This window comes from Neovison vison, chromosome 14 (genome assembly GCF_020171115.1).
Source record: "Neovison vison isolate M4711 chromosome 14, ASM_NN_V1, whole genome shotgun sequence".
In the NCBI taxonomy this organism is placed as follows: Eukaryota; Metazoa; Chordata; class Mammalia; order Carnivora; family Mustelidae; genus Neogale; species Neogale vison.
This window is the reverse complement of record NC_058104.1, coordinates 27,656,527-27,684,513: the sequence shown is the minus strand read 5'-3', so window position 1 is coordinate 27,684,513 and position 27,987 is coordinate 27,656,527. Positions and strand designations below refer to the sequence as shown.

The window sequence follows — 27,987 nt, the reverse complement described above, 5'->3', positions numbered from 1 at the left end:
CTTTCCTGTAAAGACACATGGTGGGGCTTAAAGGCAGCGGTGTTAGTGAATGGCCTAGCACAGAGATGGGCCTGCGGCAGGTACTTAGGAGGTGGTTAATGATGCAACAAGGGGGTCATGCAGAAGGCAAGGGGCTCAGAGGGCCCAGGCAGGGGTGTAGGAGGGAGTTACTCTACAGCCAGGGCCAACCAAAGTGTACAAGGGCATCATCCATCCTGATGGCTCTTGTCCTGTCCTAGATACCAAGGCCTAGAAGGCCAAAGAGAAAACAAGAGAGTCAGGGCTAGAGATGACTGAGAAAAGGAGGCAGAAACTTGAACCTGCTTCTGCTCCCTCTGCCCGGACCTCTTCAGAAGATGAAAAGTGTTGGGCGACTTGTCTGCAGACACCACCCACTGGCCTCTAGGTACCACCCACTTGCCCCCAAGCATCACCCACCAGCCTCTAGGCACCCGTACCTTCTACCAGGCATCTTCCAACTGCCTCCATGCACCACTCACCACTCCAGGCACCAACACTTGCTTGGTGATGTGATCCTTTTGCTTGCCAACAATATCCACCTCCTTGCCAATGAGAATTGCCAACTTGCCAGCTTCACCCCCTGTTTGCTGGCAGCACACACCTGATTCCCAACATCTCCACATGCTTACCAACGTGACTCTCCAACTGGGCTTCTCATCTTCTCCAGCACACCTCCTTAGCCCAGGCCGTCTCTTCCTGGACCATGTGTGCCCTCCTAACTGGACTCCCTGGACTGCCCTCCTAACTGGACACCCATTATAGAACCAGACAGTCCTGCTTTCATCCTCTCCCTAGCTGTGCAACTCTGGGCATGTCCCTCAACCCCTCTGGGCATCCAGTCTCTCAACATAGGTGATCATGAAGTTGCTGCAAATTTTAAGAGAGACCAAGGAAAGTAGGCTCACTGCCTGGTATGTTGTAAGGGCTCATGAACCGTCAGCTTCTTCCATTATAAGCTATCATTGTATATCGTCACTGTTGTTTTAATGACTAAAGGCTCCCCTCTTAAATATTTACCGAATCAGGTACAAAAGAAATAAATACTTATTTAATGAACGAAAAGCAAATCTCAGCCTAAGTGTGCAAATGAGAAGTGCTTCATAAATTGCAGCTGTTATATTTTTATTTCCATGAGCTTGTCATTTCCATGTAGTCCTGTTTCTCAACCTCAGCACCACTGATATTTGAGACTGGATCCTTCTTTGTTGCAAAGGCCTTCCTGTATACTGCATGGTGTTTAGCGAAATGCCCAACCTCTACCCACTAGGGGCCAGCAGTACCCCACCCCAGGTGTGATAACCAAAAATGCCTCCAGACATTGCCCAATGTCCCCTGGAGGGGGGACAAAACCACCCCTGGTTGAGAACCACAACTTTAGTCCTTTCTGACAACCGTATGAGGGAGATACTACTTTTTAAGGGGAAGATGCCATGACCTTTCCAGTTCTAAGGAGGCAGTGGGGGCAGTGGAGGTGAGATGACATATCTTGGCTTGTCCCAGAGGAGTCCTCAAGGCAGAGAAGGTCCCAGGCATTCTCTCCAGCCATTGGTGGATGCAAGCAATCTGCATCCACCACTGGGGAGCTGGTGAATGATCTTCTGACCCTGGCTGGAGAGGTGTGAATTTCTTGGCCATTCAGTGATCTCTTTGCTTGATACTTTTATTGATGTGTCGTCAGGAGCACTGTTTCTTCCCCAGCCTGCACTCAGCTGAATCCATCTAGACACCTGGCCCTGGGCCAGGGAATACACAGAAAGACTCGACAAGGAGTTGGAGGAGAAGGTAGGGAGAGGGGAGTAGGAAAGCAGAAGAAGAAAGAAAATTTTAATATGTGAATTTCTACACAAAGGTCCCTGGGAAAACTTGATTTCCTGGGGGAATCAATGGAACCAGCATTGAGGACCTAAGCTCTATTGCTAACTGGTCCCATGACCTTATCAACCCATGATTCTTAGCCAGATAGTCAATGACGTTTCAGGCAGAAGGCACTCTTCAAGACTCCTTCTGAGCTGCAGGTTTTGGCATCCCTGGACTTTGCCTGCTAAGTGTGGGTACTGATCTTAACTTAAATTTTTGGTATTTTGTTTATTATGGATTGTGTGTGTGTGTATGTGTGGGTTTGTATTTTGGTATTTTAAAACTTTTTAAAAAGATTTATTTACTTTATTTTAAAGATTGACAGAGAGAGTGCACATGGGTAGGATGAGGTGCAGAGGGAGAGAGAGAATCCTAAGCAGACTTCCTGGTGAGTGCAGAGCCTGATGCGGGTCTCGATCCTATGACTCTGAGATCATGACTAGAGCCAAAATCACAAGTCAGACACTTAACCAACTGAGCCACCCAGGCGCCCCTATTTTGGTATTTTAAATATTGCATTAATATAATCTTTGTCGTGGTTACTGGATTTTTTGGTGACCTGGCTGTCCTTGTCCTCCTCATCCTAGTCCTTGTTCTGGGTCAGCCAGGCACCCCAGGGACTGCGTCAGCCAAGAACCCCTGCTCCCATCCATTTCCACCTGTGTTCTAGAAGCTTCCATGGCCCCGACTGGAGCCCCTGAAGCCTGAGTTGGCCCTGGCTGGTCCAGTGGTCACACACCCATGTCTCCTTTGCCTCAGGAGCTCCCATGTGTTCTGCTGAGACAAATGTGATCCTGGAAATCAACCTTTGCTAGGCCCATCAGAGTTTTCAGAGGCTGAAAATTAAGACACGGAGGCCATAAAAGTTGGTTTTTTGGGGTTTGGTTTTGTTTTTGTTTGTTTGTTTTTGCTGTGAAAGAGAGAAGGCAAGAGGGTCAGTGCTCAGAGAAGACCGTCTGCTCTTCTTTGCTCCCACCGTTTTGGTCCTTCTGGATAATCGTAAATCTTTGTCACTGTTTCTCAAGCAAGTGATGTGTGACAAGGGGTCTTACTGGAACTAGGAGGATCTGTTTACAGGAAGGATACGCTATGCTAATCTGTGTGTCCTGCGAGTTCTGCTAACCATAGAAGAGTTGGGTTTTTCGGTGAGAAGATCAAGGGAGGGAGATGGAATGGGCTTGCTTGGCTCATCCAAAACAGAGGGGGAGAGAGAAAGACAGACAGACAGACAGGGAGGGAATATTCTAACAACTTTCTTGTTTCCGAACCCTTGTGAGATTGAGTTGCGCTTCAGGCCAGTTTTCACCCCTCCAAAATGTCCTGTTTACTGGGTTTGGAAAGAGGATCTTTGCAGATGTACTTAGTGGGATGAGATCATATTCACTAGGGGGAGCATAAATCCAATGACAGCTGTCCTGGGAGACGTGGAGAGGACGTCTAGATGAACAGGGAAGAAGCCATGCGATGAGAGAAGCAGAGATTGGAGCAAGTCAGCCGCAAGCCGAGGAGCACCACAGACCATCCGCAGCCACTGGAAGCAGGAAGAGGTAAGAAAGGATTCTCCTCTAGAGCTTCCGGAGGGAGCAGGGCCCAGATTCCAGACTTCTGGCCTCCAGAACTAAGAGAATCAATTTGGGTTGTTCCATGAGGGACTTTGACAGAGAGCTCATACAATGGCCCAGGGCTCCAGAAGCCTCCTCTGCCCTTCCAGTAATTGCCCATTTAGTGCTACCATCAGCTGGGGTGGGTTTTTCTACCTTTGAAACTGGTTCTTGGCGGGATATAAAAACGGGACAGCAGAACCGGCTGTCCTCAGGGGTGGCTCTACACCCTGGGTGTTCCTCACCGTCACGCGAGGCTCTAAGAAATGACCCATGCCAGAGCTCCGCACTCCCAGGATCGAATTTCTAGCAGGTGCTGTCTGGACCTTGTTCTTCTTGCTCCCTTCTTTGGATGCTTTGCGTTGGGCATTTGGCTTTCTGTGGTAGGGGTGTTCTCGAGATATAGTTCACGTTGCATTACAAGTCCCCCCTCGAGTCATGCAACCGTGTCGACAAGCCATCCTAGAAGAGTCTGGTCCCTTGAGGAGATGCCCGGTACCTGAGTGCCGTCCTCCCGCACCGTGCCTGGCACCTGGCGAGTGATCGCTGGGACAGCAGCGTCCGGAGGATCTGCTGGCCCCTTACGCCCGCCCTGCCATCAGAAGAGGAATGGGCCGAGCGCTCCCACGCTTCGCATCTCCCGCCCCACAGCATCTGCACGGCGACCATGGGAGGCTGGCATTCTTGGCCTCATTTTGCAAACAAGGAACGTAAGGCTCAGAGAAATTAAGTTGCCGCTTGAAGGCCACCTATCTGGCCAGCATGGATTCAAAGCCAGGTCCTGGACTCTAAAGTAGGGGTTCTCGGGGCACGCAGGGGGCTCAGGCATTAAGTGTCTGCCTTCGGCTCAGGTCGTGATCCCAGGGTTCTGGAACGGAGCCCCGCATCAGGCTCCCTGCTCAACGGGGAGCCTGCTCCTCCCTCCCTCTCTGCCACTCCCCCTGCTTGTGCTTTCTCTCTCTGTCAAATGTATAAATAAAATCTTTAAACAAATAAAAATACAAGGTAAGGGCCCTTAGGTGGCAATTTTGCACCGGTCTGCCAGCGTGTATTTGGCAACACCTGGAGACATCTTTGGTTGTCACAGCTGTGGGGCAGGAGTTGCTACGGGCATCTCATGAGTAGAGGCCAGGGGTGCTGCTGCCGAGTACCTTACAGCACACAGAAGAGGCCCCCCACCAGCCCCAGCAAAGAATGGCCCAGCCCTACATGTTCTAGTGAGAAGGCATTAGAACAGTGCTTGGTTCCATAATGCACTCTCTCTCTCTTTTTTTGAGAGAAAGAGAGAGATATTGATTGTGTGTAAGGGGGGTGAGGGGAGGGGCAGAGGGAGAGAGAAAATCCTGAGCAGACTCCCCGCTGAGCGTGGAGCCCCACAGGGGGCTCAATCTCACAACCCTGCAGTCCTGGCCTGAAGCTGAAACTGAGTCAGGCGCTTAACTGACTGAGCCACCCAGGCACCTCTGGACCTACAAGCCCTTCGACTGTTCTTCCTGCCCAGCATAGCTACCACCACTCACTGGTACCACTGAATGCCAAGCCCCATCTTCCCACTGACTTGTGAGTGGCTGGAGCAGGGAATCATTTTGTCTTTGTCACGTGCCCGGCACCTAGCCTAGCGCAGGCAGGCAGGGGAGAAGCAGCAGGCAGAGGGAGAAACAGCCTCCCTGCAGAGTAGGGAGCCCAATGCGGGATTCGATCCCAAGATCCTGAGACCATGACATGAGCCAAAGGCAGATGTTTAACTGACAGAATCACCCAGGTGTCCCCTAAAGCAAGATTCTTGACACAGGGTTGTTTTCTGCACCCAATACACCTTCCCATAGCACCCGCCAGGCCCTCATTCCTAACCCAGCCTGGAGAGCGAGGAAAGCTCTCTTGGGAAAAGAGGCCAAATAAATTCAGATCCGAAGTAGTGAGTAGACACTCTGTGTGTGTGTGTGTGTGTGTGTGTGTGTGTTTGCATCTGGTTTTATTTCATATACTTGAAACAAAACCATATTTTCCAACCCAATACCTACCATAGCAGATACAGCAATATCTTAAACAAGATGTGAAAGAGATTTCATAAAAAATTTTTGAACGTGCCACTTTTCATTAAATATTTGTGGGTTTAGAAAAGATAATTATGATCCATAAAAAGGAACTTAGGTCAAAAGGTAATAGGTTTGTTACTATCAGGTTAAAACGAATCAGTGTATAAACATAAAAGTGGGTACAAGTTTGTTCAGTTAACGACAATAACGACAAGAACAACAGTAACAATTTCTTAAGCACTTACTAAAGGATGGGAACCCTTTCTAGCACCAAACATGTTTTTCCTCTCAGTCAATTCCACAGCGACTCTTATTATAGATACCATTATTCCACAACGACCCTTATTATAGATATCATTATTGTCCCAGCTGACAGGCGAGGAAACTGAATTTGGTGGAGTAAGTTGCTTCCGGTCATGTCATTCATTAGTAATCGAGAGATCTAGGTCGGACTTCAAAGTCAGAGCTTGTAACCCCCATACTCTACCCACCCTCAAACAGAATAGTAATAGTAATAATCATTAATACTTCCTGGACTCTTCATTTTGGACCAGATGTGAAGCTAAGCCCATGGCTTGCCATATTCAATGTATTACAGTGAGATTTATACCCAATGAATTAAGGGCTATGACTAGTACTATGCTATTTTCAGAGGCCAGGAAATGGAGAGTCAGATAAAGTGACTTTCCCAAGGTCAAGGAGGGGACCAGAATGAAGACTTGAAGCCGGGTCTACCTGACAGGGAGCAAGAATGGGGCTGTGCTAGGAGCAGAGATGAACTCAGCCTTCCAGACCTAAGGGGCACAGACCGGGCTGGCCGGGGGGCTCTGGGCGCCTCCTGAACTAGGCTGGAGTCCCCCATGCTTACCTGGGATGGCAACCAAGTTCTGTAGCTCCTGCTTCAGGTCCATAATGTCATTGCAGAGCTGGATGTCGTCCATCCTGGGGAGACAGGACACCATCCCACAGCAGGTTATGTTGACAGAATGTTCTTATGACCCTGAGCATCATCCAGTTTAAACAAAGTGTTTGGGGAGGATGTTGTCTTTTGTAAAGGCCTCACAGGCTCTTCCTACAAGTTCCCCCTCAAAAGAAGAAAAACAGGGGTGCCTGGCTGGCACAGCGGGAAGAGCATGGGACCCTTGACCTCACTGTTGTGAGTTCAAGCCCCATGTGGGGTGTAGAAATTACTTAAATAAATAAAAACTTGAGAAAAAGAAGACAAACAGAAAGTGCGTGTTATCCTACTACTGAGAAATGATGAATCACTGTTAATGACCCCTTGATGGAATTGCTTTTGGTCCTCACATCCTTACTTCTTTGCTGCAGGCCCAGTGTTTTCCATTAGCAGCTATGCTAAGAATTTCAGACATTGTAGAAATTCACAATGTAGAGAAAAATCTTCCTCAGTCCTTTAGAAACTTTAGGAAAAAAAATGTCAACACCTTGGTTTATATTCCTCCAGATTTTTTAAATGTTCATGTTTATACTATAAGTTACAACATCATTACTATCATACAAAAATGTTTTGCAATTTTTTTAACTTAATGATATATCTTGGGCATTTCTCCACATTGGTATGTGCGTACCTCCTTGTTTTTAATGGCTGCGTAGTATTCCATTATCGTGATACACAGTGATTTATTTAACCATTCTCCTAGGCGCAGACATCTGGAATGTTTCTAGGATAAATTCCTAGAAACACATCAATTCCTAGAAAAATTAATTCCTAGATATGCAATCACTGGGTCAAGGGACATGAACACTTGCATTTTACCTTTCGTTTTTATTTTTTTTAAAGATTTATTTATTTACTGGAGAGAGAGTGTGGGTGCATGCACCCTCACAGGGCAGAGGGGCAGAGGGAATGAGAAGAGAACATTTCCAGCAAACTCCAAGCTGAGCGAGGAGCCCAATGCGGGGCTCGGTCCCAGGACCCCAAGATCATGACCTGAGCCAAAACCAAGGGTCAGCTGCTCAACCAACTGAGCCACCCGGGTGCCCCAACACTTGCATTTTAATTAGGAACTTGCAAATTGCCCTCCAGATGCGTCATATTCCCACCAGGAAAGGACGCTCACTCCTATAATCTCTGCTATTAGGCTACCCAGACAGTCTTGCAACATGCTTTACAGTTGTTTTGTTTTGTTTTGTTTTTTCCCCAGGGGAAAGTGTGAACACAATGCCCCACTACCACACGTTATGCACTCGAGTTTCCCACATTTGGGGAAATCGCAGGGGTCAGCATATCCAGAGTGCAATGGGTAAGCCTCGCCCTGGGAAAACCCTCTTCGTGATCACAGGAACTCTCCTGCCAGGTAAGAACTGCTTCACAGTTTTGTAACTATTGTGCACGGTATGTACACCACAAATCTGGAATTTCACCAAGTGTATTTTTCAAGGATGCTTTAATTATCCCCTTATCTTGACTACTTAGGTGGGGTTTTCAGGTTGTTTTTTTTGTTTGTTTGTTTAAAGATTTTATTTATTTGACAGAGAGAGATCACAAGTAGGCAGAGGCAGGCAGAGAGAGAGGAAGGGAAGCAGGCTCCCTGCCGAGCAGAGAGCCCGATGCGGGGCTCGATCCCAGGACCCTGGGATCATGACCTGAGCCGAAGGCAGAGGCTTAGGTTGGGTTTTTTTTGGGGGTGCCATTTGAGCCACTGTTGACTACACATGGATTAATACAAGGCTTTTTCTTCACATTGGATTATTCGGAGTGGGGGCCGTGGATTCTCAGAAGTGGCGCCATTGCATACAAAGAACTTGACACAGCTGTGGCTGTTAAGGTGTATTTTCAGATCACTGCCCCGTGGGGCATGGAGGGTATTTGCCTTCATTCTGCACGTCTTTATGGAACATTTCCTGTGCCTGCCACGGACGGTCGTGGGCTCCAAGCATCCGAGGCTCCTCTGCCCTCGGGAGCTGAAATTTCGGTGGGGTGACAGAGCGTGAACACAAATACAACAGAACGTCACATGCTCTGAAGAAGAGTCAAGTGAGGGGCTGGGGGCACGGAGGGGCCAGTTTGCACACATCCTACTCCTGTCCTGGGAAGACACAGAGGGGAGCATTCGTGTTCTCAAAGGACTTGACTGAATGCATATGGCAAGTGGGAACAGGACAAGGACTAGAAATCAACACCTCTGAGCCTGCTGATCTTCCTACCTCCTTCCGCGGATCTGTTGCCCGAATTCCACAGACCAGCATGGGGCCCCCTTCCCTTTGCTGGCCAAGGAGTGCCCATTATTACTCCTTCTGATCCTAGCTCCCAGCTTTTGGGACAAGCTGCAGAATCATCTCCCTGTTGCCAGAGCCCCCCAAGTGTTTGTCAGGCCCTGCCCTGAAATGTCCTAGCAGGTGGCAGCTGCCTCGAGTGAGCTTGGGGACTTGCCAGTAGGGCACAGCCTGTTCCCATGGGCTCTCGTCAGCGATCGTTCAACTGGAGGGCCTCCAGAATCCTTTGCCACATCGACTGCTGAGATCAGCCTCCATCCGTGGCTCTAATGAGGATGATTTTGGTCTCCAGGGATATTTGGCGACGTCTGGAGACACGTTGGTTTGACAACTGGGGCTGGTGTGTGGGGATCATTGCCGGCATCTACTGGGTAGAGTCCAGGGATGTTGCTAAATGTCCCACAGTGCGCAGGATGGCACCTCAGTGGAGAATGATCTGGTCTGAATGTCAGTCATTCTCACGTTGAAAAATCATGGGTTATGACTTCAGAATTGAGACAGGTACCTGGTTGATCATTTTCGGGAGATGAAAGAAGGAAAGGCAATGAAAGGGACAAAAGAGAGACAGACTGTGGTCAGAAGCAAGAGCCCTGGTACCCAAGAGCTCTCCTTCAAAGGGGTCAATGCACCAGCAGCTGAACTTCTCTGAGCCTTACTTTCCTCCTTTTTAAGATGGGAATAATAGGGGCACCTGGGTGGCTCAGTGGGTTAAGCTTCTGCCTTTGGCTCAGGTCATGATCCCAGGGTCCTGGGAACGAGCCCTGCATCAGGCTCTCTGCTCAGCAGGGAGTCTGCTTCTCCCTCTCTCTCTGCCTGCCTCTCTGCCTACTTGTGATCTCTGTCTGTCAAATAGATAAATTAAAAAAAATCTTTCAGATGGGAATAATAACAGTCTTGCTGCCCATGTCAAGGGCTGAGCACGTGCCTGGGACAGGTAAAGTGCTCGGTAATTTGTGTCTAGTACAACTACTCGCTATGACAAAGAAGCAGGGAGAGAAAGAGAAAATAACGCTGGGGAAATAGGTGATAAATGGAACGTGTTCAATATTAAAAATAATCATCCTTATTGGGTATTTTCCTCTATATCAAAGTTTTGAAATAAATTCTTACGTAATTGTAGAGGACACACCTGTTCTCTTCAGAGGTTTTAGAAAACACCAACGGGTATGAAGAAGGAAACTAAAATGACGCATGACCTTGACCTTCCCTGCACCCAGGGGCCACTCTTCCACTCCAAGTATTTCCGTGTAGCTCGTGCCAGCTCATGTTCAGTTGAGTTTCCTTTCTGTAACTCAAGTATGGCGGGCTTGCCCTGGGAGGCCTTCGCACTCACTCTCTGTCCATCTCAAAACTGCAGTCAGCATGATTTTGAGTGGTCCCAAACACACTCAAATTCACCAACATTAACAGGTGAGGAATTCTTGGGAAGCTTTCAGGGGAGTCACAACACAGCTCCTCATAAAAATCTCTATTCAATCCCGCTCTTATCCTCAAAAACAAAAAGTCACCATGTACCGAACATTTACTATGGGCCAGGCAGTGTCTCAGCATGTTCTACCCATAAACTCATCTATATCGTCACAGGCGTCCTATGGGAAAGCTGTTTTTATCTCCATTTTATAGACGAGGAAATGGAAATGAAGCAACGTGCCCAAAGCCATAACAAAACACCATAGATTGTGTGGCTTAAACCACGAACGTTAATTTCAAACAGTTCTGAAGGGCCAAGATCAAGATATCAGCTAAGTGTGGCTCCTGGTGAGGGCCTCCTTCCTGGTTTGGAGATGGCCACCTTCTTGCTAAATCTTCACATGGTGAAGAAAGAGATCCTCTCTCTGGGGTCCCTTGTGTCACTATGGGCTATAATCCCATTCATGGGGGCTCCACTCTCATGATCTAAGCTCCTCCCATTGGCTCCACCTCCAAGTACAATCACATTGGAAACCAAGGCTTAACCATAGGAATTGAGGAGGGAAAATTCAGTCCTTGGCAAGAGTGATGGCAATCCTGTCTGCCTTCGCCAAATATCCACTTTTCCCGGCTCCCTTGCAGCTAGAGGTAGTCATGAGACCCACTTCCGGCCAATGAGATGGAAGAGGAAGTCTGCTTGGGGGCACTCCTGGGAAGGATGATCCGAAACCCGAGTGCTACCCACCTCCTCGTCCTGATGCTTCTGCAGTCACTGTGGCGAGAGTGACAAGGGGAAGGGAGCTAAGAGGTACTTTGCTGATGCTCAGATCACCTGCATCCAGACTTCTTGGTAAGGCAATGTTAAATGTCCTTATGATTTAAGGAGACTGACCAGCTGTCTTGGTTGGCCTGGAACTGTCCCAGCTTCAGCATTGAAATTCCCATGTCCTGGGAAACTGCTGTGTCCCAGGCAAACAGGGACAGTTGGACATCCTAGATTTAAGACATTAGGTTTTTAAAAATTTGGGGGAGGGGAGGGGCAGAGAGAAAATCTGAAGCCGGTTCCATGCCCAGCTCATAGCCCAACATGGGACTTGATCTCACCACCCTGAGATCATGACCTGAGCTGAAATCAGGAGTCACATGCTTAACCGACTGAGCCACCCAGGAGCTTTAAGATTTAAGACACTACTAAGAGAATGTTTTGTTACTTAGAGTTGAAGACATTTTCACTGATACATGTGCATGGATATGTGTGCTTTGATTAAAACAAACATACGTACTGCTCAATGCAAGCATGAATGGAATTTAAGTCCTATTAAATTATATTGTTGGGGCACCTGGGTGGCTTAGTGGGATAAGCCTCTACCTTCAACTCGGGTCGTGATCTCGGGGTCCTGGGATCGAGCCCCATATCAGGCTCTCCGCTCTCTGCTCAGTGGGGAGCCTGTTTCCCCCTCTCTCTGCCTGCCTCTCTGCCTACTTGTGATCTCTCTCTCTCTCTGTGTGTCAAATAAATAAATAAAATCTTTAAAAAAAATTATATTGTTACGAAAGCATTTCAGTAGTTCATGCAAAGCACTTTTGAAGCTTGGCTGGACCTTTCGAATAAGGCATGTTAGTCCAGTTCTCTGCAGGAAGAGAGCTAAGTCCTGGAAACCAAACTCTACTGTTGTCAGCTTGTTCCAGAGAGAGAGAGAGAGAGAGAGATGTCATCTCCAAGAACCTGATGAACGCAGCAGGGAAAAGAAGCCAGCTCATGCTATTCTCCATCCCAGCCTTTCATGCTGGGACGATGGAGGAAATCGGTCATTTTACCAGCTCTGGGCTGGAGAGGCGATCAAGCTCTGTCAGAATAATAATGCACCTACTTTACAAAATATCTTTGAAAATAACATGGTCTGGAGCCTAGTGGAAATCCAGCAGAGACCGCCATGTGAAGGTCAAAACAGACTGATGGAGGAGAAGCCTGACTTTTAAAAAATCATATTTATCTGGCTCCTTCTTTTTTTTTTTTTTTAAGAAATTTTTAAAAAAAGATTTTATTTATTTATTTGAGAGAGAATGAGTGAGAGAGAGCATGAGAGAGAAGGTCAGAGGGAGAAGCAGACTCCCCAAGGAGCTGGGAGTCCGATGTGGGACTCCATCCTGGGACTCCAGGATCATGACCTGAGCCGCCCAGGCACCCTATCTGGCTCTTTTATAAAAAGTGGATGTTTGGCACTCTGGGGATGGGTAAAAAGCAGGAATACTCATCCAGAGATGAGTCTAGTGCTTGGAGCCTGGACCCCAGCCGAAGTCCCACCACAAACCTCTCCCAAAAGGAAAATTCTGTTTTTCTATACACGCTACACATCTGACATCAAATGTGTGCATTTTTCTGCACCGAGCAACTCTGCAGTTCTTGACGGATGTCCAACTGTAGGCAGGTGTCCTCCAGTTTGACTCAACTCTGATAGTCGCTGCCTCGGGTTAGCAAGACCCCAAGACTAAGGGCTCTGTCCCATAAGCCTACCCTTGCTTCAGATACTGATTGCCAGCCCCAATCACCTGTTCTTCTGACAAACTGGCCAAAAACTGGGGTTCCTGTGACCCCCCTCCTCTGGTTCAGTACTTTGCTAGAACTGCTCGTGAAATTTGAGGAAACAGTTATTTACATTTGCTGATTTATTATAAACAATATTACAAAGGATACAGGTGAATAGACTGAAGAGGAGGAAACACAGAGCAAGGTATGGGGAAGGGGCACAGGGCTGCGGTGCCCTTTCTTCTTCTTATACCATAATAACTTCAGGCAGGCCATTCCTCCCCCCAGGAACTCAGTTTCCTCATGTATAAAATGAGGTGACCCCTGGGGCCATATTCTACTAGCACCCAGAGCCAGCCAGACCTGAGTGCCCATCTCAGTTCCACCATTCACTGACTGTACACTGTGGGCAGGTCCCTTCACTGCTCTGGGGCTCACTGCCCTCACTTGGAAAAGGAATGACACCCTTGTGTTTGGGTGCATGAACGTGAAGAAAGCTTAGGGCCTAGAGAAGGCAGCCCTGAGCTTTGCATACATCTAGTAGGTGCACAGGAGAAGGCCACTTCTGTCAGCCCCTCCAGGCTTGGCTGTTGCCTCGCAGACATTCCTGAAAAATCTTTGCCAACATTCCTGCGTCAGAGAAAGAGCCTCACCTTTGTGAGCTATTTCCATTTCCTCAAACCGAATGGCTTGGAGATGATGAATGTGGGCATCTGTTTAGTGTTCTTGGATTAATGAGCTCAGATGCTGTCCCCAGAGGGAGAAGAAGCACTGAGACATCTCCAGGGAGCCCATGGGCTCAGCTGCCTTTCCACATCCTGCCGGGGATCAAGGGCCCAGACAGGTGCCTGCCATGGGCTTAGGTGACACATCTATGAGAGGGACGTCTTTGTGAGGCATGACTGAGAAGTAAGCTGCCTGTTTGCTCCCTGAGGCAAGTTCAAGGTCTGGATGTTAAGTGGCTTCTCCTTCAGTTGTAACCCTAACCCTACCCTTGTTTCTAGATGCGAGCCTCTGTTCCCAAAAGAATGTCACCTCCCTGAAGCACAGATGACTCTTCTGTCCCCTTTTCTAGACCAGCTCCTTTTTGAGTCAAAGGAAATTACTAACACTGAAAAAACTCCTCACACTGAACCGTGGGGTTCTGTTCCCTTTTCTGTGTGCATGTTGCATGTCAATTAACAATTGACCTGAAAAAATTATCAACAATATTGGTGAAGGCCTGGAAGGGTATTTCTGATCTTTTGTTACCGTATAAATACTCCCTTTAAAAAAATTTTTTTTTTAATTTTTATTTTATCACAGAGAGTGCAGAAGTAGGGGAAGCCAGAGAGGGAAAAGCAGGCTCCCTGCTGAGCAGGGAGCCCAAGGAGGGACTTGATCCTGGCACTCTGGAATCATGACCTGAGCTGATGGCACTTACCCAACCGAGCCACCCTGGCGCCCTGGCCTAAACATTTTACACAAAACATCTCAATTAACTCTCACCATGACCCTCCTAGGTGGGTACTATTATTATCACCCCTCCCATGATGTCAGGAATTTGTTCAAGGTCACGGAGTAGGTGACAGGGACTTGAACTTAGGCAGTCTGGTCTCTCCAGTGGGGAATATGCAGGTTCCAAGCCATATGGTGGGAGGAGTTCAGGGAAGACAGAGATCAGAGTAGTTGCGGGGGAGCAATTTTCTTAACTCAAAGGCCACTTACAGGAGCACAACCTGGATGGTCAGGAAGAAGGGTGGGTGCCAGGCACTCATGGAAAGGGGGCAGCTCACTCAAATACTGACTCGAGAAAGGGGCGTGATGTCCCCGAGGATGTGACCGTGAAGCGTCCACCAGCACAGGACATCTTGGTGGGTCTGGGTTACAAAAGACGACCATGGGAGTCATCTTAGGTTCTAGAGTGACAGCATGGCCCATCAATGGGTCTGTGGAAGCCAGTCTGGCAGATGTGGGGATCCATATGTACACAGCAAGAAGAAAGAGCACCCTCACTCTGAACTTTCTGTTTAAAGTGCTCAGGAGACTTCGTAGAGGACAGGTTTGTTCATGAATCTTTTTTTTTTTTTTAAAGGTCTTATTTATTTATTTGTCAGAGAGAGAGGGAGAGAGAGCGCGAACACAGGCAGAGGGAGAAGCAGGCTCCCTGCCGAGCAAGGAGCCCGATGTGGGACTCGATCCCAGAACACTGGGATCATGACCTGAGCTGAAGGCAGCTGCTTAACCAACTGAGCCACCCAGGCGTCCCTGTTCATGAATCTTGAGCAGCGTGGACAAGCTATGGCCCACAGCCCAAACCCAGCCCACCGTCTGCTTTGGTACATTGCATGAGGTAAGAAGGGGTTTTTTATTGTTGTTGTTCTGTTTCTGGATTTTTTGTTTTGTTTTGTTTTCGCGAGAGAGAGCATGCACATATGCGGTGGGGAGGGGGCAAAGGGAGAGGGAGACTCTCAAGCAGACTCCACACTTGTCGCGGAGGCCCGCAGACCCTGAGATCACCACCTAAGCCAAAACCAAGAGTCAGACACTTAACGTGACTGAGCCTTCCACCCGGTCCTTGGTAAGAATGGTTTTTACATTTTTAAATAGCAAAATATCAGAAGAAGAATAAAATTTCTGGACACATGAAAATTACATGAAATTCAAAGTTCAGTGCCTATAAATAATGTTTTACTGGAACACAGCGATGCCCGTTTGTTCACGTGCTGTCACTGGCGGCTCTCTCTTTACAGCAGAGGTCATCGGAATAGAGACCGTACTGTGGCCTGCTGGACTCTCAGATTTTTACTGGCTGGTTCTTTGTAGAAATGTTTTGTTGCGTCCTGATCTTCAGAAAGAACCATGCATTAATCAGAGACTAATCAAATTGCGGGGGCTGGAAGAGCTCTCAGCTTATATGGATGAAGAAGCCCAGAGAGGGAATATTGATCCTGGATGCATTGATTTGCAGACTTATCTAATAAATCAGTCATCCAGAAAATACTTACTAAGAGCCTACTGTGTGCCGGGCTTCCTGACTCAGTTCTCACTTGCACCAGCCACTGAGGACCCTGGCCAGCGAGCAAGGCGACGCAGCAAGCCAGTGGGGTTCTCCTGGGTCCTGCTGCTTTTCACTAACGGTCCAGCCCACTCTCTATTCCAGGCTCCTATGGGGTATTGGGCTGCGCCCAAAGCATAGAAGGTTTGCCAACAGATTGCCTGCAGGCACCAGCTACTGTGATCTGGCAGTTTCTGCAACCGTATTTGTCCTTCAGTGTGTCCTCTGTCTCTCTAAAGGAGACACAAAGTTCTAAGATTTCATTCCTTTTTTACTGTTTGTTCCCCAATCTCCTACCAAGATAGAGCCTAGACTGAGACGTATGTTCTCCCTTGGATGGCTCAGCAAACTAGGAAGAGGAGAGGGGTTCTGGCCTGGGGTTTCTCTAATCCTAGCCCTGAGTCCCTTGGCTGAGTGGTTCACCAAGAATCAAAGATGTGGATAGGGCGCCTGGGTGGCTCAGTTGGTTAAGCAACTGCCTTCAGTTCAGGGCATGATCTCGGGGTCCTGGGATGGAGCCCCGCGCTGGGCTCCCTGCTCAGCAGGGAGTTTGCTTCTCTCTCTCCCTCTGCCTCTCCCTCCTGCTCATGCACTCTCTCTCTCTCTCTCTCTTTCTCTCTCTCAAATAAATACAATCTTTTAAAAAAAGAATTAAAGATGGGGATAAAGATTAAGGCTCAAACAATGAGGATGGGAGGGGAAAAGAAGGAGGAGGAGGAGGAGGGAGAGGGAGAGAGGAAGGAGAAGAGGAGGGAAGAGAGAAAAAGAATCACTATAAATGCCCAGTAACAGCACGTGGTTCCATATATAATTTTCCACCTCTACAAGGAAGAACTCAACAACCATTACAAAGTTATGGCCAGCCAACCCACAAGCTTTTCTCAAGAGGACCTCTCAAGAAAATACAGCCAACAGAGAATTGATGAGGGAGGATGCTTAGGGATTAGGATTGCCAGATTTAGCAAACAAAAAAACAAAAACCAGGGCACCCAATTGTATTGGATTTTCCGATAAATACCGAATAATTTTTAGTATAAGAATGGCTCAGGCAATATTTGTTTGGAACATACCTGCTCTAAAAACAGAATCTGTGGTTTATCTGAAATTCAGATCTAACATGGCATCCCATGTTTTCTCTGGCAATTCTAAGAGAAGAGGGAGGCCAGAGTTTCAGCAACAGGTTCACTTCCAAGCCCAGGGGCGGGGAGGTGGGGGTCGTTTTGGGCCAAGGGAAGAGGGAAGTGTCCTGAAGGCCTCAGTAGTTAGAATAATTGCTGCCTCTCCTAGACTCATCTCTCCCCATGGCCACTGGAGAGCCCTCTGTTGACAGGTTTCTTGCAGTGTGGGAGCCTGAGAAGATGGGGACGAAAAGCCTCAAGCAGAAATAGCAAATACGATATGTTAATTAAAAAATGAAAAATTATTAAAAAAAAAAACAAAATAGCAAATACAGCCCATGGGCTAATGGGTGGAGAAAATTGGGGACAATTGGAAAACCGCGTCAAGGGCTTTGAAAACAATTAAACTCTTGAGCCCACTGATTCCATTTCTAAGGTTTCATCCTAAAGAGGTCATTTGTTTGTTTGTTTGTTTGTTTTTAAGATTTTATTATTTATTTGACAGAGAGAGAGAGATCACAAGTAGGCAGAGAAGCAGGCAGAGAGGGGGAAGCAGGTTCTCCACTGAGCAGAGAGCCAGATGTGGGGCTCGATCCCAGGACCCTGGGATCATGACCTGAGTTGAAGGCAGAGGCTTAACCCACTGAGCCACCCAGGCACCCCTAAAGAGGTCGTTTAAAGGGTACCATGAAAACTTAGCAGTGATTATGTGCAGGACAGCCTTATTTGCAATCACGAAAAACAAAAAGCAACCTAAGTATCCACCGATAATACCAGACTGCTGACTTACATATGGGATGTATGCATGACAGAATTCATAACATACGCATTAAAAATGGCGCTCAGGAGAGATGTGATTGATATCAGAGAATAAACCATATAAAAATGGTTCACAAAGGTTAGGATCCAATTTTGCACAGTACCTATGCATAAATTCCATTCAAAATGTTACAATGATGATTTTGAAGGAAATTTTATTTCTTTCATTTGCTTCTCTGCATTTTAATTCTTTTTTTTTCACCATATGCATGTATTATCTGAAGCCACTGTGATTGGAAAAGACGCTTGGTATGGGTATCTTGATGACTTCTAAAGCGTTTTGTGTTTTGTGGGGTCAGGGTGGCCCAGTTGGTTAAGCAGCCGACTCTTGATTCTGGCTCAGGTCATGATCTCAGGGTCGTGGGATCGAGCCCTGCACGGGGCTCCGTGCTCAGTGTGGGGTCAGCTTGAGATTCTCTCCTTCTTCTCTCTGCCCCTCCTGCTGTGCTCTCTCTCAAATAAGTGGATAAATTTTGTTTAAGATATTTTGTTTTTGTTTTAAAATTACCACGGGACACCGCTTTCTGCAGAGCCAAACCCTGCCAGCCTTGGGTCACTGTAACCACAGCAGAAACCCCTCCATGGCCTTTTATCTCTTTGGCCTCCTCTGTAGCCAGGGAGAGCCCATTTGGGGCTAGCAGCCCACCTGCAGGGCTGTGCGAATCCTGACCGGCAGTCTTCAAGCCCATTCTCCCTTCAAGTCTTGCCGGGATCAGAGCACCTTCACCCCAGACTAATTTTTAAGCAGCCCCCAAGACAGCCTTGCCAATGCCTCCGGGCTTGGTCGGGTGCTCTTACACTCTCATTGCCAAGACCCCATGTCCTACCACCGTCCATCCACCTCCCCTCCCCCCACCCCCGATAATCACCTGGGCACTTGTGTTTCTCCCTAAATCGCCCATGTGCACCCTTGAAAGCACCCTGCCTCCTCCCTCCGTGCTTCTCAAACGTCACCTGTGCCTGACACATGGCAGTCAGCCTGTGATCAAGAAAAGTAGGCAGGCAGGCAGGCCCAGAGTACACACAGTCCTGGAGTTTTATTAAAATGAGAACCTCGAGATGGCGAGTGCAGGTGGAAAATTTTCCAAATCGCATGATAGAGACCTCAGGAGGGCAACAGCATTTATCAAAGGGGGTGAGTCACACACCCCCCGCCCAGAGAAATCCAATTACATATCCTGCTTTGCATTCGGGTATCAATATTCTATTCTTGACCCCCCTCTGGGTGGCGCTGGGGCCCTCCTGCGCAGTCCTTTCTCGGCTATCTGCTGAGCTCCCTCCCATGCACCAGCTCCTCTGCCAAACCTACTAGCACGTCTAGTACTAACAGCCCCTAGCCTTCACCTGAGCACGGACCCCGGTCTGGAACTGGACCTGGCACTGTCTCATTTAATCTATAGGGCAGGCATTATCATTCTTAACTTTATAGAAGGCTCAAAGAGGTTGAGTAAATTGTCCAATATCACAGAGCTGACAAAGGACGGAGGCAAGATTTGCAAGGAGGCAGTCTGACTCCGGAGCCCTGACGAATGTCACTACAACACACTGACTAGAAGTGCTCCACAGACACGCCAGCTTGTCCCGTTCTGCCCCCAGGACCCCCGTCCTTTGTCCCATCCCTGCCATCAGGAGCCTCTTCAAATGCCTTCAACAAGGGTCAGCTCCAAGATGTAGGGAGGCCACATTCACATTTCTTTTATACACTGTATTGTTAATAATTGTTCTGTTTTATTGTTAGCTACTGTTAATCTCTTACTGTGCCTAATTTATAAATGAACCTTTCTCATAGGTATGTATGTCTTAAGAAAAAGCATGGTATACATGTAGAGTTTGGTGATCTATGTGGTTTCAGGCCTCCACCTGTGGGTCTGGGAAGTATCCCAGTGGAACGATCATAAAATATATTTGGTCTTTGTCCCTAGCTCCTAGCACAGAGCTCTTAAAACCCTGGGTGGAATTTCCCGAGGGAAAGGAGTGTCTTTTGTCATTCCTAATGATCCCCTTGAGAACAAACGCCCGAGTTCCTGCCAATGAGGTGATCAGAGTGGAACTACACGTTAGTGTCATGTAGGGGCTGGTCTACCAGAAAGACCAAACCTGTGATTAGAAGGTGAGCTGTCAGTCCCTACCTCCCTCCCCAGCCTCGGAAGAGAGAGGAAAGGAATGCAGACTGAGTTATAAAAACGCTTGAACAGTGAGATTCAAGGAGTTTCTGGCTTGGTGGACGCACATGGGCTGGGCAGGCTAGTGTGCCTGGAAAGGGTATGGAAGCTCGGCATCACCCCACCATCCCTGTCTTGTGCCCCACACCTCTCTTCCATTTGGCTGTTCCCGAGTTGTAGCCTTCAGAATACACCAGTCAACACAAGCAAAAATGCTTTCCTAAATTTTCTGAGCCAATTTAGCGAATTATCCAATCTAGGGGGAAGGATGTGGGAACCCCAAAATTGTAGTTGGCTGGACAGAAGTGTAGGTATGCCCCCGAGTTGTGACCAGCATCTGAAGTGAGTGCAGTCTTGGCAGGGAATGAGCCCTTTAACTTGTGGGATCCGACCTAACTCCAGGTAGGTGCTGTCAAAATTGAATTAAATGGTTGGATATTCAGTTGGGGTCAGAGAATCAGAAAGTTGGTATGGAAGAAGGATGTGTATTTGCTCAAAAACATCAAACACTAAACCAAAGAGTTACAGAGAAGGTAAGCAATTTTCCCAAGATCACAGAGCAGGTGAGTGGCTCCGCTGGGATATCAGCTCTTACCCAAATAAAGTTCTTGACCTTCGATCACTCCAATAGGCTTCCTCTAGCTGTTGCTGACTACGTCACATTCCCCAGCAGCACTTGGTCCCACAGCCAAGATCTCAACGCAGGTACCATCTCTAAGTCTGGTGCTGGTTCAGCCCCAACATTGAACCCCTGACCACGCTGTGTTTCTCATTCACCGTGCCAACGCAGCAAGAGGAGAGGACCTCTCCAAGTTTCTCAAGATGGCTCAATATGACCAAAGGAAAAACCAGACAGAGGCATGGCAGACGACAGATGGCTGGAGGACTGACTCCTCCAGGCAGTTAATGATGCCCTGGGCAAGTCTCCCTGAATTTAATCCGAGATCATCACAGCCTGAGACATATCCTCTCTAAATTGTCCTAGCAGCAGGTGGAATTTTCCCCCAGAATCCGAAAGGCCAGTCCTAGCACGTCTAAGAGGCAGCACCAGCACCTGGAGACAAGGAGAGACAGCATTGGCAAGGCTGTCTTGGGGGCTGCTTAAAAATTAGTCTGGGGTGAAGGTGCTCTGATTCCGGCAAGACTTGAAGGGAGAATGGGCTTGAAGACTGCCGGTCAGGATTCGCACACCAGCACCAGCACCTGATAATCACCCTCTGCCGGAGGAAGGAAAATGCAGGGGTCCCTTTTCATAACCTGGTCCAGCTCACCAAGCTCTATCTGGGGAAACCTCACGGGAAGCCAAAATGTTAGCTTATTCAGCATTTTCTAAAGTGCTGCTTTCAAAGTGAAATTCAGATCTCATTTTATAATTGCACCATTTCTGTCTCCGGCCAAACTCGAGGTCCTCGACTCCCTCCTGGGGTCACAGAAGGCATGGATAAGCTTTCTCATGACTACATCGGAAGTGCTTACAGGAGCTGAGCTCTATACTAGTTCTTTATGCACAATCATTCATTTATTCTTCATTCGAAAGGGTGTGAAATTATATTTGTACCAGTTTTACAGATGAGGGACTCAAAGCTTAAAGTTTCTGCAGTCCGTCCGTGGTAAGGCTGGGAGTGACTCCCTGCACCACCCGGCTCCAGAATCCACATTGATCCTATTCTATTCTGATCCCCCAAATCCCTCTGCAGTTTGGTGAAGAAGCTCAGAAATTCCCCATCTGCCAGCTCTCAGCTCGCTCACTTGATCTCTTGGAAAAAAAAAAAAAGAGAGACTGTGTCTTGGTTTTTTGAGGGCAAACACAGGTAGGCCACGGAGCGAGTTGAAAGTGACTGTCGCTGAATGATTATATATTCGGGTTCTGGTGATAAGCTTTTAGAAAGCTAATTGTTGTGAATTTCTCTATAAATACGGCACCAGGTTCAATTAAAGGCCTAATCAGTGTATTTTGATAACGGACACGAGGATGAAGACAACAGATGGCTTTGGGATTTTCATGAGCCACGAGAGACCACAAACATACATTTCATTCTGATTCTGATCACGGTTAGAATCAACTGGAAAGAGAAGTACCTATTGCCGTTCCAGGAGCCATGCTAATGCTGGGCAGATTTTACACTTTCAGACTGAGGCCAATTCTCATCAAGAAAAAATTAGGAAAAGAAAATAAGAAGATGAGGCTCTTCTGGAAAGGCTCTGGATGTGTGTCAGTCAGGGCTCCTTCAGGAAAGCAGAACCACCATGAATTATGGGGCAAGGGATACACTGTAGGAACTGGACTTCTCACCATCGTGGGAGGAGTTGGGGACACGCAGGTCTGGGAGGGGTGGCAGAAGACCAGAGGAGTCACCAGCCGTATGAGAAGTCAGGTACATACAACCATCAAGGTATGGGAGGGAAGGCAAGTGGAGGGGTCTTTGGGAGGCTGTTGTTTTGGCTTCCAAGGGTCTAAGAGATGGAGGACTGCTGTTGGTCAGCAGGGCCAGCCCTGGGGATGACAAGCTGGGAAGTCGGCGAAAGTCAGGAGGAGCTGGAACCTCCATGCCTTCTCTATCTGATTGCCTCCTCATCCAAACATGGCGGCCCTCAGTGAATCAACACTGCACTTCCTGTCTGCCTCTTGGATCTCCCACCTTCAACCCGGAAACAGACAAGGAATAGGATTCTGGGGCTCCTGACTGAGCTATGGTTTCGACAGACCCTCCCAGCATGGGCTAGAAGGAACAGAAATCGTCTCAAGCTCATCTGATGAAAGATAGTTTAACCAAAAAAAAAAAAAAAAAAAAGGGGAGAAATGTTATCACTTTGACAGCTGGTGCCCAGATTTATCTTGGGGAAGAAAGAGTTTTTGCTCAGAATCTTAACCTGACAAACAGCTGGGGTAATGTGTCCAAGAGCCCAGGTGTCTTTTGGCACAATGGCTTTTTGGAAGCAGGTGAAATTGCTCTGCGTGAGACTGAAAGGAGGGTGCACCTGGGTGGCTCAGTCAATTGAGCATCTGACTCTTGGTTTTGGCCCATGACTTTTCGGCATGGAGTCAGCTTGAGATTCTCTCTCTCCCTCTGTCCCTCCCTGAAACATATCTTTAAAAAAAAAAAAAAAAAGAGGGCACCTGCATGGCTCAGTGGGTTAAATCCTCTGCCTTCAGCTCAGGTCATGGTCCCCGGGTCCTGGGATCAAGCCCCATATCGGGCTCTCTGCTCAGCGGGGAGCCTGCTTCCTCCTTTCTCTCTGCCTGCTTCTCTGCCTACTTATGATCTCTGTCTGTCAAATAAATAAATAAAATCTTAAAAAAAAAAAAAAAAACCACAGGAAGGGGAAGTTGTCTTCCTGGGAACGGAGAGGTCTGAGCTAGGTGGATGAGCCAGGGCCCTGGAAGTAGAGAAGGGCCAGGAAAAAGCAACCGCTTGGTACAAGATGCCTAAAAGGAGCCCATTAGCAGAGAATGTCAAGCTGGGTTTTTAAATAGCTGTGAAGGGCTCAGTGCAAGCCCTTCAACTCCTCGAATGACCTGTGGAAGTAGCATAGGGCTTTGTCCTGTTCTGTCGTTATGGAAACTGGTGAAGCATCCAAGTCACCTACCCACGCGGATGGGGTTCCAGGATGCAGGGAACCAAGCCTGGGGGCAGAGAAAAGCTGAGCAGGGAAATCCTGAAATTCACTAACAGCACAGCGGAAGATTTGGGGTTTCCCCAGGCTGCGGCCACACAAGTGTGAGGCCTTTCTCCAAGGGTCCGGACAGCAGACACCCAGGGGGTAAGAAGATACAACATCCTATAGAAAGGCCCAGTTCAGCTGAGCTGCTTGGGGACTGGAATGGGAATGTCATCGCCGAGATCGTTCTCTGCTTTCCGAGACGACAGTGTCTCTTGTTTGCTACTCTGAGGCAGCTGTGCTATTCTCCTTCCTTCCCAAAGACAGGCTTTCTGTGCTCATCCACTGACTTTGGTTTGCAGATCCATCACCGAACTGGCCCAGTCTCCCTGTATCCCAAGGAGAGAGACTCTGAGTCAGTCTGGACCAGTCAGCTCTGGCCTGCAGAGGGGTGTAAGGAGAGACAGAGACCTTAAGAATTGAGCATAGAATCCTGGCACTCACTGTCCCTCCTCTCCATCACCCATCTGAAGCTTCCGTATCCTTCCCAGGAGTCATGCATTTTTTAATGTCTTCCCCCAGATGGCATTAAGACAGAGCTTTCGTCTACACTGTTCATTCCCATGTTCCCAGGACCTGACCCATGGTAATAATATCATAGATGCCGGCTGCATGAAGGAAGGAATAAATCAACATTTGAACATCCCCAGGTATGGAAACTCAAGATCTCCCAAGTCTCCCACTTTTTACAGCTCCAAGTGTTTGGGGTGCCCTCTCTCAGGCTGAGATGGTAACCTGATTCGCCAGCGACATCTGTGTTTGGTTCCGGTTGCACAAAGAAGAAAATGACTCCCTCTTCTACCAGGCAGTCCTTCAGTTGTCTCGAGACACATCTCAAGTGCCCCTGAGCCTTCTCTCCAGTCTGAAATTCCTTGTCATGGAGGAGAGCTTCAGTCTACCTTCCAATCTCCATCCCTTCTCCCGTGCCCCCTATTCAAGATGAATAATTGTACAACTAGTAACCAAGAGTGTGGGCCCAACGTCTGCTCTTACAAAGACATCTGTTCTTTTCCAAACTCGATTTCTTCCGGAAGCAAAGGGAAGTAACATTTCCTGAGTACTTACATTGTGGCAGGCACTGGTCCGGGCACTTCATGTATAAATGACTTCCTTTACTCCCCATAACCACCCTGTGCAATGTTGGGGCCATTGCCGTTTGACAGGTGAGACCGCTGGGGCTCAGAGAGGTTAAATATTTGACCAAGACTAAACAGCCTGTAAATGGCAGAGCTAGAGTTCCAACGTACGTATAATCTAACCTAGAGCAAGTATAGGTCTCTCTCTTGATCAGAAGGCCATACTGTCCAAGATGAGGACACCCAGAAGTGACAACACAGGCTTCCTTCCCAGTGGCAGAACCCCAACTAGGAGTGTCTTGGATTGACTTCATATAATTCAAAACACCTGAGGATTTTAGGGGATGGAGGAAAGAAAGACCCAGAGTGGGTCAAAATTCCAGAAGGAAAAAAAAAATCCACGTATCTGATCATTCAACGAATAGCAGCCAATTAAATAAAGTGAAAGATGTAAATCAGGATATTTACATTTCTTGGAGGATGGGGGCCAGCAAAGCTCATGGACGGGAAACACCAAGGCACACCCTCTAAGCCGTTTGTACCTTCCGTCCTTCCTTTTCTCTGTGAGCATCCTGCCTGGGAAATACCAAGGGAGGGCTGGCTCTCATGGGAAGAGACAATGTGGAAATGAAGTCAGCCCAGTCCAGCGTTATCTGATTCCATACGCGCCAAGGAAAAGCTGAACCCTCCGCTGAGATCATCAAGTGATACTGCCGAGCCCTTCTCAAGTTCTGCTGCCATTCAAATCAGCACTGCTCCAGAAACACGCAGTGAGAGTGAGAAAACCCTTAATTGTCAGGCCGCCGTGTGTGCATTACCAAGGCGCTCCCTCTCCCTCTCTCTGTCTCATAAGATGCCCCTTCTTTGGGAGATTTCAAAAAATAATGAGAATTTAGCATAAGATCAAGCAATGTACATTCTCCATGTAGAGAGTGCCTTCCCCTCTGTTCAGCTCAGTCACGGCCCTATCTGTCACCATCGTGGCCACGCTGAGACTCCAGCTCGATGCTGAGCCCCACTGCGACTTGCTGTCTCTCCTAATGTGGCCTGCTGGATAATGTCCCCCAGAGATATGATGGCCTAATCCCTGGAAACTAGGAATATGGGGGACATTGCGGGTAGAATTACATTAAGGATCTTGAGATGGAGAGATTTCCCTGGGTTATTTGGGCGGTTTCTAAATGTACTCACAAATAGCCTCATAAGAGGGAGACAGAGTGAGATTTGGGTGGAGAAGAGAAAGGAGATGGGATCATGTCAGCAGAGAGAGATTTAAAAATTCCCTTCTACTGGCTTTGACAGGGGCAGAAGGGCCCACCAGCCAAGGACTGTGAGAAACGCAGCCCTAGAAACTGGAAAACATGAGGAAAAAGATTCTCCCCTGCAGCCTCCAGGAGAAGCATGATCCCACGGACGCTTGATTTCAGCCCAGTGATGCCGATTTCAGGCCTCTGGTCTCCAGAAGTGTAAGAGCATATATGTGTTATTTTAAGACACCAACTCTGTGGGACTTTGTTACAGCAGCCATGGGAAACTCATACACTTTGCAAAGTGTCTACACGGCAAGTTGTGTGTCATGCTGTCATTCCGCTGGAATGCTATGAACTGGATCCACCATCTGTCTAACCCTCGCAGGGCCAGGCCCCTCTCACTACCTGGACTTGCCAGCCCCAGGGGAGCCCTTGCAATGGGTCAGGCACTGGGAGAAGCGGGAAGATGAGCTCTTATTCATCGATGATGTAAGTATTCACTGTGCACCTGCTCGGAATTTGGGGAGGTGCTGGGGGTGAAAACAGATCAGTCTCTGTTCTCAGCAAGGCGGGTGTCTGGGAGAAGGACAGTGAGCACATACTCACACCAATGCACGGAGATCTAAGTGGAGGGAAAGTCTTCTAAGAAAAGGACAGTGGTTGGGGGATAACACTGGACACAGACCGGGAGGTCCTGGGAAGGCTTCCCTTCCCTGGATCTGAGCTCTGGAGGGAGAGGGAAAGTCAACCAGGTAAAGAGGATGGTGGGAAAAGGGGTCCAGGCAGAGGGAACAGCATGGAAAATGGCCTCAGTGGCAGGAAAGGGCGTGGAGTGTGTGGGGGGTACAGATCAGGGGTAGGGGCTGGGGCGGAGGAACAATGAAGGGAGAACAGAAAGCAGAAGAGACAGGAGTGGACCTGGCGGTATATGTGTTATTTTGATCACACTAACACATTCTGGAAAGTGTTTAAAACTGGGAGCATGGTCTCATTTGCATTTCCAAAGGCTCCCTCTGGCTGTGGTACCCTGGTCCGGAGGGCAGCTGGGTAGAAGGCTGGGAGGTTCTTGAGATCAGGGACACAGGTGGGAATGTGCACTTGGGTATTGGCCATGACGATGGAGGAAAGTGGACAGTTTTTAAAACTACTGTAGGGGGTAAAATGGACTCCGTTTGGGAATGGATTGAATACGCAAGGCGGCAAATTGGAAGGAGTCAAGAATGATGTCTGACTTCAGCATTTGGCATTTCCGTGGTAGATGGTGGTGCCGGGCCGCTTGCAGAGCTGCGCTTGGTGGGGGCAGGCCTGGGGGATGGCACGGGGATCATCAGTTTGGACCTGGACATACTGGGTTCGATGTATCTGAGACATTGATGCAAAGATATCCAAGATCATAAACTTGCTTCCGTTTCTTAGCATTTTTCATTTAAAAAGGAACAGGTAAGGGTGCCTGGGTGGCTCGGTCACTGAGAGAGAGTGTCCGAGAGCGAGTCAGTATGAGAGTTTCTTTAGGGCAGTGCTAGATTGATAGAAATGTACAACAGTGCGGATGCTTTCCAATAGAACAGCTATTGGGCTTAGTCGATGAATGAGCCCTTGAAATGTAGTAGCACTAATGAAGGACTATACTTTTCATTTTATTTCCATGAATTTAAATTGAAATAGCCTCATGGAGCTCGGGCTTGCCCAGTCATAACAGAGCCGCTCCAGGGTATCCCCAACAGAGAAACTACTGGTTGTGGAGTAAGTATATGCTCATTTTTACTAGGTAATTCCAGATTGTTCTACAAAGTGCTAGAGCCAGTATCCCTTCATCTTAATCAGCCTTTGCCAACTTCCTAGGTCTTTGCTAGCCAGAGAAAGCATCCAGATGGAAGTTTCTGAGAATAAACAGGACTGTGGTAGTCAGGATTCTCTCATGGAACAGAAGCAATAGGAGATTTGATTGACTGACTGAGCGATTGATTATTTCATTATAAGGAAGGGTCTCACTTGATCATCAAGGCTGAGAAGTCCCAAGATCTATCGTCAGCCACCTGGAGAAGCAGGAGCACCGATGGTATAGCCCCAGGCCAAAAGCTGGCAGGCTCAAGCCCCAAGAAGAGTTGATTTTTCAGTTCAAGTCCACAGGGAAGGAAAAGATCAATATCGCAGCTGAAAGCAGGCAAATTTCCCG

General features: G+C 48.1%; 1 protein-coding gene and 1 non-coding gene across 2 annotated transcripts in view; both read right to left on the bottom strand.

The window, feature by feature from the left end:
• The window catches only part of BMERB1 (bMERB domain containing 1), a 106,803-nt gene that overhangs the window by 5,529 nt on the left and 73,287 nt on the right, over positions 1 to 27,987 (bottom strand). Inside the window, exon 3 of the mRNA XM_044233249.1 lies at positions 6,384 to 6,457. Coding sequence (XP_044089184.1) covers positions 6,384 to 6,457 — 74 coding nt within the window. The remainder of the gene's footprint in view (positions 1 to 6,383; positions 6,458 to 27,987) is intronic.
• On the bottom strand, positions 7,678 to 7,841 carry LOC122896197. The gene has a single exon (XR_006382375.1). It is a non-coding gene; the product is annotated as a U1 spliceosomal RNA (small nuclear RNA).